Consider the following 7,597-nt stretch of genomic DNA (forward strand, 5'->3'; position numbering starts at 1 on the left):
CCATCCTTCATCCTATCCCTCACTTCCTACACCCATCACCTCCTCCATCCTTCATCCCATCCCTCACTTCCCTCACCTTCTCCACCTTTCATCCCATCCCTCACTTCCTACACCCATCGCCTCCTCCACCCTTCATCCCACCCCTCACTTCCTACACCCTTCACCTCCTCCACCCCCATCCCTCACTTCCTACACCCATCACCTCCTCCACCCTTCACCCCATCCTGCACCTCCCCACACTTCCTGATTCTTTGCAGGTGGTGAGCTGACACCCCACCCCCACCACAGAGACAGGCACCATGCTGGTGGGGAATGCAGGATCCACTTTTTTATTGCAGGAAGACTATGTCTAGAGCGAAGGCTACACAGACCCCACGATGGGGGAGTGGGGACACCCACATGCGGGGGGAGAGGGGGTGGGGGCGGAGTCACAGCAAGCATGGCCTGGCACAGTCCTCAGCACCAGGGGTGCCCAGGCAGTATGGGCCAGCAGCCAGGGCAGGCTCAGGCCCCCTCCTATTGCAGACCCCCTCTCTCCCCAGGGTCGGGGCAGGGTCTGGGGTGGGAGAGGCCTGGAGGTGGGCAGGGCCCCAGGGAGATTGTGCTATCAGGGTGTGTCCCTGAGAAAGGGCCACAGACCCCTGCCCAGCCTCACTCTCTCCGGCACCTTCAGAGCCCAGAAGCTACTGCCAGGACAGGAGAGGAGGCAATGTCAGCTGCTGGTGGGCCCTAGGCCAGCCCAAGTTTTAGGGGGACCCCGCTCTGCTCAGACACAATGCCAGCTCTTCTGGGAGCCCAGTCCAGGTGCTGGATAGCAACACACACACAAGTATGCACACTCCCTCTCTCTGAGTGTGTCCAGTAAACATTTGTTGAGTAAACACTCACATGAACACAGAGGAAAACAAACATGCTTGTACCAAATCAGACACGAGCAACATGTTATCTACATCGTCCCATGTACCAAATCAGACATGAGCAATACGTTATCTACATAGTCCCACCTGGCCACATGACTACAGAGACACATGCGTGCAATCTCTCTCTCTCTCTCTCTCTCTCTCTCTCAGTGTACAAAAGCGCACGCACACACACACACACACGCTGCTTCCTCACACCCAATAAGATCAACACCTCCATTTCACCTTCCCTCGCTGACTTAGCTGCTGTGCTCCAAAGCCCCGCTATGGAGAGACCCACATGGCACAGAACAAAGAGCAGCTTCCCGCCAACAGCCAGTGAGGAACTGAGGCCCTCAGTCCTGCAACAGCAAGGAACTGAATGCTGCAACAACCACATGAGCTTGGAAGAAGCAAATCCTTCCCCGATCAGGCCTTCAGATGAGACCTCTGCCTGGCCAATGCTTTGATTGCAGCCTCCTGACATCCCAAGTAGAGGACCCAGTGAATCTGCACACAGGCTCTGACCTGCAGAATCTATGAGATAATAAACGTGTGTTGTTTCTGGTTGCTCCGTTTGTGGTCATTGGTTACACAGCAATATCCAACTGATACAGATTTGGGACCAAAAGTCACATTGCTAGAGAGTCATGTTGCTATCGAGTGGAACAGAGATCGTGTCCCTCAATCAGGACAAACATATTTACAGATAAATACTCTCAGAAAAACCATATCACCCACTCCCGCAAAATATAGTCATGCTCATACAGGCACAAAGATTCACACAGACACATCACAAATACCCGGTCTTGTTGACAACCACACACAGGTATCTACAACTAACCACCTCTCTATAGACCCTACACCACTATTACACACACAGACTGCCACGAAAGCATACCATCCCAGACAGACACACACAGGTATACACGCAGATGCACTTAGATACAAGTCACCCATCCACGCACCCCAGGTTGCACAAATACACCGCATACACCGTTCCATAGTCACTTCCGTGTATGTTGGACACAACCCTGTGGGGTCACGAGAGTGTGGCGTCACTCAGACTCTCTCACAAAAACACCGAGAACCTCATGGCTGCAGATACACCTGACTCCAGGACGCCACCTTCCCGGGTGGGCCCTGCTCTCTGGGGCACAGGTGGTGGGGAGGAAGTGGGCGGGGCAGACCTCTGCCTGGAGGCCCCTCGGATCCTGCTGGTGCTGGGTCCTATCGGCTGTCCCTCTACGGGGGTGTAATTGATGTCTCTCTGGCCAGGGCCCCGGGCACCCCCTCCTGAGCATCCCAGGTCCCCACCCACCATGCGTTGCTAACGTCTCTGTCTTGGTGGAAGAGACGGGTCCCCGGGTGGACGGTGTCTGGGAAGCCCCTCTACGTTCATGGTGCCTCTCCGACCGGGCAGTTGTGCTGTGGATGTGGCCGGTCCCGGGGGTGGGACTCGGGGCTGGCAGGGGCACTGCTGCAGGCCCTGTGGTTATTGCCTGGTGGCCTGAGGCCCATCCCGCGGGCCCCACACCCCGGTGTGAAGACAGGAGAGAGCGGCGTTCTGGGACCGGAGGAGGGGCACAGATCAGAGGTCGTGAGGGGCTGGGTGGGCTTGGGTGTATGTTAACACCAAACAGGAGAAAAAAAGAAAAAAATATCTGAGGCTGATGTGCATTTTCAACTCCCCCCTCCCCCGGAAGGTCACAGTGATCAAATGTGAGGGACAGGACGCGCAGGTCTGGCTGGGGACACCCCAGGGAAAGAGATGGAGATGGGGAAACGCAGCCTCCTCGGATCCCGGCGGGAACAAGCAGCTCCTCTTGCCAGCTCCCCGTCCTGTTTTCCCATCTGCAGGACAAGGGGGGCCACCTCCAGCTCTTGGTTTGGGGGGGCGGGTACAGACAGAACAGGAGGGTGGAAAGAGAGCGGGGGAGGAAGAAGAACCCCAGCCCTGCCTCGGGATGGGCAGGGGCAGCGGAGAGGGGGTGGCCTCGGTTTCCCCAGCCGAGGTGTCAGAGGAAGGATGAGAGAAGAGGAGGAGGCCGAGGAGGGTGTCGGTGTTGGGGGAGGCAGCGGGGGCCGGGGCCAGTGGGGGTGGGCGGCGGGCAGGTGGGCGTTCCGGGCTCACATGAGGGTGCATTTGCCCTTGACGCGGTCTGTCCTCTTCTGCTTCCCGGAGCGCTTGCCGTCGATGTTGAGGCTCATGTTCCGGCGGGTCTCCAGCGTCAGTAGCTCCTGGAAGAGTTCCTTGACGTTGTAGTTCATCTTGGCCGAGGTCTCCATGAAGGCGCACTTCCACTCCTGGGCCACCGCCTGCGCCTCGCGCGTGTCCACCTCCCGCTGCGTCTCGTCGCACTTGTTGCCCACGAGCATCACGGGGATGTCCTCCACGCTGCCCTTGATCTGCACGATGAGCTTGTAGATGGGCCCCAGCTCCTCCAGCGACTGCTTGCTGGTGACCGAGAACACCAGGATGAAGGCGTGGCCCTTGGAGATGGACAAGCGCTGCATGGCCGGGAACTGGTGGCTGCCGGTGGTGTCTGTGATCTGCAGCGTGCACACGCTCTTGTCGCAGCTGATCACCTGCCGGTAGGTGTCCTCGATGGTGGGGATGTACGTGTCGCGGAACGTGCCCTTCACGAAGCGCAGCACCAGTGAGCTCTTGCCCACGCCGCCCGCCCCGAACACCACCACGCGGTAGTCATTGCTCTGTTCGGGCATCTTCCCCGCGGCGGGTGGGGGGCCAGGCCTGGGAGGGTCTGGTGCCGGCTGCAAGAACCCCAGACCGAGCCTGTGCGGAGAGGAGGGTCAGACGTCAAAGGCCACCCAGGCTGGAGGGGACAGCCCCAAGCCCTAGGGAGAGAGGCGGACAGGGCGGCTTCTCAGAGGAGGTGGCTGCTGTGCCTCCTGCCTCCGGAAAAGGCCCATCTGCTTGCCGTGGCTGACTTTGCAGTTCTGTCCCGCAGGCGGGCGCACAGCCAACACCCTTTGCTTACTCCTCCCTAACCAAATCTGGGGCCTGAGCTTCCCCGGGGGGCGCTGAGCTAGGAGAGGCGTGAGAGATGCCGGGATGCCCACGAAACTCCTTCCCCTGGTGCGGGTGTCCCTTCCAGGCTGTGCCGGCTTCCTCCTCTCTTCCCAGCGTGGCAGGGGCCCCTGAAAGCTAGCAGGTCTGGCTTCCGCCTCTCGCTGCACACCTGCCTGACTCTGAGGCCTTGCTGAGCCATTGTGCCACCCTGAGCCTGTTTGGTGGATCAAATGGTGCCCGTCTCCAACAACCATGGGTCCCCTGCTCCTCCCCCACCCCCGAGATGGCTAACCCTCATGGAAAACGCACATGGTGCAGTGTTTAAGATGCATGTGTCAGGGCTGCAGCCCTAGGTATGATGAATCAGTCGGCCAGGGCAACAGCCCTGGGAACTTGAACTTTATTTTATTCTTCTTATTTATTTATTTATTTATTTATTTATTTATTTTTTTTTTTTTTTTTTTTTTTTTTTTTTTTTTTTTTTTTTTTTTTTGAGACGGAGTCTTGCTCTGTCGCCCAGGCTGGAGTGCAGTGGCGCAATCTCGGCTCACTGCAAGCTCCGCCTCCCGGGTTCACGCCATTCTCCTGCCTCAGCCTCCCGAGTAGCTGGGACTACAGGCGCCCGCCGCTGCGCCCGGCTAATTTTTTCTATTTTTAGTAGAGACGGGGTTTCACCATGGTCTCGATCTCCTGACCTTGTGATCCACCCGCCTCGGCCTCCCAAAGTGCTGGGATTACAGGCGTGAGCCACCGCGCCCGGCCTATTTATTTATTTTTAGACAGAGTTTCGCTCTTGCTGCCCAGGCTGGAGTGCAGTGGCGCAATCTCGGCTCACCGCAACTTCCGCCTCCCGGGTTCAAGCTATTCTCCTGCCTCAGCTTCCCAAGCAGCTGGGACTACAGGCATGCGCCACCACGCCTGGCTAATTCTATATTTTTAGTAGAGACGGGGTTTCTCCATGTTGGTCAGGCAGGTCTCGAACTCCTGACCTCAGGTGATCTGCCCACCTCGGCCTCCCAAAGTGCTGAGGTTACAGGCGTGAGCTACCGCACCTGGCTTTCTTCTTATTTTTTTTTAAGACCAAGTCTCCTTCTGTTGCCCAGGCTGGAGTTCAGTGGCGCAATCTCGGCTCACCGCAACTTCCGCCTCCCGGGTTCAAGCAATTCTCCTGCCTCAGCCTCCAGAGTAACTGGGACTACAGGCACGCACCACCACACCCGGCTAATTTTTGTATTTTTAGTAGAGACGGGGTTTCGCCATGTTGGCCAGGCTGGTCTTGAACTCCTGACCTCAGGTGATCCTCCCGCCTCAGCCTCCCAAAGTGCTGGGATTCCAGGCGTGAGCCACCGCGTCCAGCTGGAACTTGTATTTTAAGGCTGCTCTCCTCACCTCCCATAAATGGGATCCTGAGGCTGGGAGTCTGAGAACCACAATTTGCAAATCAGGGCACCAATTTCCAATCGCCACCCCGGGAGGCAGGGTCTTGCAGCCCAGGTGGGATACAAACATACACAACCAGAAGCTGAATGGGAAAATCCCCGCTCCCTAAATTATAAAATCAAACTATGGCCTGGCATGCCCTAGGCCTTCCCGTTCAGGTCTGATGGATCCTTAGGAATAGCGTTTCCTGGGAGGGGGTCCTTTTGGCCCCTCTCTTCTCTCTTGGGCTCAGAGAGGTCCAGCAGCCTGAGGAGGTCACACAGCACAGTGGATCCTGAAAGGATGGAGGTGGGGAGAGAACCCTGGGGGAAGGGCAGGTGGCTTATCTCCAGAATTTATGTCCTCCCCTCCCCTTCCTCCTTCCAGTCTCTGGGATGGGGATGGGGAGTCCCCCAGCAAGGCGGTCTACAGTGGGAGAGAAGGAGGCACCAGTTCCTACTTGCTGTTGCACTTGGAGTGGGGGTGTGTTTATGGGGAGGGTCCAGAAGTTCCCCGGGAGCCAGTGGTTTGAACCTAAACAGGCACATTCAAGTCCCCAAGCCTCCGTTCTCGCTTCTGTGAAATGCGAGCCACTGTTGGGACAAGTAAGGTGACAAGGTGGAGAAAGGTCCCAGGCAGTGCCCCGTCCAGCAGAGACTCCGATCACCACAGTGATCACAATCACAAGGGCTCGGGGCCGGGAGGCAGAGCACTTGGCCGTGCCAGTTGGTTGCAAAGGCACCTTCTGGCTTATCAAGGGTAACAGATTTGCCAGAAAAAGAAAACAGGATGATGAAAGCGCCAGCTGACACAGTCCCCAGTTGTGATGAGCCAGGCAAACTTCTGGGCGCCTCGGCAATGCCAACTCATGTGATTGGCTGCCGGGTGTGTGGACCACATGCATAGTAATTCTGGACATTCGGAGGAGGCTGGGGGTGCTGGTGGTTGGGGGGAAGCGGCCTGCGCTGCAGACCCTGCCCTTTCCTGGGTGGGCGCCCTGAGAGGCAGGCACGCTGCTGTGCAGAACGATGCCACCAAGATGGGCCTGGGGTCCTAACAGCTGTGGGTTCTGTGGACCCAGACCCAGCCTTTGCCTTGCTGTGGGCGCTGAAGCTCCAGTCCCCATCAGCAGCACTGTCCTCCCCGAGTAGCCCCGCTGGGTCTGGAATCCCTGACTAGGAAGGCGCTTGCACTCAAGAGCCCTGAAGCCCACGAAGCCCACACGGCTTCCCACCTCCACCTCCTGGGGGATGCGGGTGGAGGGAGGGGGTCGTGGGCACTGAGGCGGGAGCAGGAGGGGCTGGCTCAAGGTCACAGAGCGGGGGGGGGGGTGGAGGCGCATAGCTGGGCTGGAAGCCCACCCTACTTGGCTACACTCCCGGGGTTTCCCGCCTGTGCCGGGCAGCCCACCCCCGGACAGCCAGGCAGGGCCAATGTACCCCAGCCCTGGGTCCCTGAAGCCCGGCTCCTGGCCGGACACGGCATGGTTGGTGGGGGCGGGGGTGTCAAAGCAAGCTCAGGGTCAGGAAAGCAGAGAGAGCCGCGACCCAGGGGTCTAGCAGGGGTCACGCCTGACCAAGGGTGGGGCGGGGGTCTGACCCAGGGCCGCCTGACCGGTGAGGGGTCTGATGGAGAGAGGGTCTGCTCTAGGGGGCCGAGGGCGCAGAGGCACAGTGCGGGGCCAGCCCAGGGGCGCCCCTTGACTCAGGAGGACCTCAGTGGTGGAGAGGAGGAGCCCACCCCGGGAAGGGGCGCGGAGGGAGGGGCTTGGCTGGGCAGCGGGGCGGAGGGCGAAGTGGGCAGCTGCAGGAGGGAGGAGGCCCTGCCCGAGGGGACCAATGCGGAGAGGGGCGGCGGGGTGGGCCTCGGTGGGGCGGGCCCGGCAGGGGGGCGCCCTCCGGGTGGGGGAGGGGAGGCGGCCGGGAGCTGTCCAAGGTGAGCCGCGGAGGGGCCGGCCGGGCTGGCGGGATGGGACCGGGGGCGCCCGGCCAGGGGCCCTGGAGCCAGGCGGGGAAGGGCCCGGCCCCGAGGCCCGGGAGGGTGGGGCCGGGACAAAGGAGGGACGCGCGGCGGGGAGGACGGCCGGCGGGGGGCTGCGCAGGGACCCCCGCCCCGCCCCGGGCCGCCTACCTGGGCCCGCTGGTCCCTGCGGCGCCGCGGCCGCTGCTCCTGCCCGCTCCGGTGTCCGCTGGCGCCGCCGCCCCCCGCCCGCCCGAGCCGCCGCAGTCGCGCCCGCGCCGTCCCC

The 7,597-nt window shown here is 60.3% G+C and overlaps 1 protein-coding gene across 2 annotated transcripts; it reads right to left on the bottom strand.

Moving 5' to 3' along the window:
* Positions 1–1,066: 1,066 nt before the first annotated feature.
* LOC112617380 (GTP-binding protein Di-Ras1) lies at positions 1,067–7,591 on the bottom strand. 2 transcript variants are annotated; one of them, XM_025374148.1, is made up of 3 exons: positions 7,483–7,514; positions 5,323–5,353; positions 1,067–3,696 (listed from the first exon to the last, which is right to left on the bottom strand). In XM_025374148.1, exon 3 carries the CDS (start codon positions 3,624–3,626, stop codon positions 3,030–3,032), a length of 597 nt encoding a protein of 198 aa, XP_025229933.1. In that variant the 5' UTR covers positions 3,627–3,696; positions 5,323–5,353; positions 7,483–7,514; the 3' UTR covers positions 1,067–3,029. The 2 variants fall into 2 exon arrangements, with proteins under 2 accessions (XP_025229933.1, XP_025229932.1); XM_025374147.1 differs by lacking the exon at positions 5,323–5,353 and having other exon boundaries at positions 7,483–7,591.
* Positions 7,592–7,597: the final 6 nt, after the last annotated feature.

Source organism: Theropithecus gelada, unplaced genomic scaffold, assembly GCF_003255815.1.
Source record: "Theropithecus gelada isolate Dixy unplaced genomic scaffold, Tgel_1.0 HiC_scaffold_16134, whole genome shotgun sequence".
Classification (NCBI taxonomy): Eukaryota; Metazoa; Chordata; class Mammalia; order Primates; family Cercopithecidae; genus Theropithecus; species Theropithecus gelada.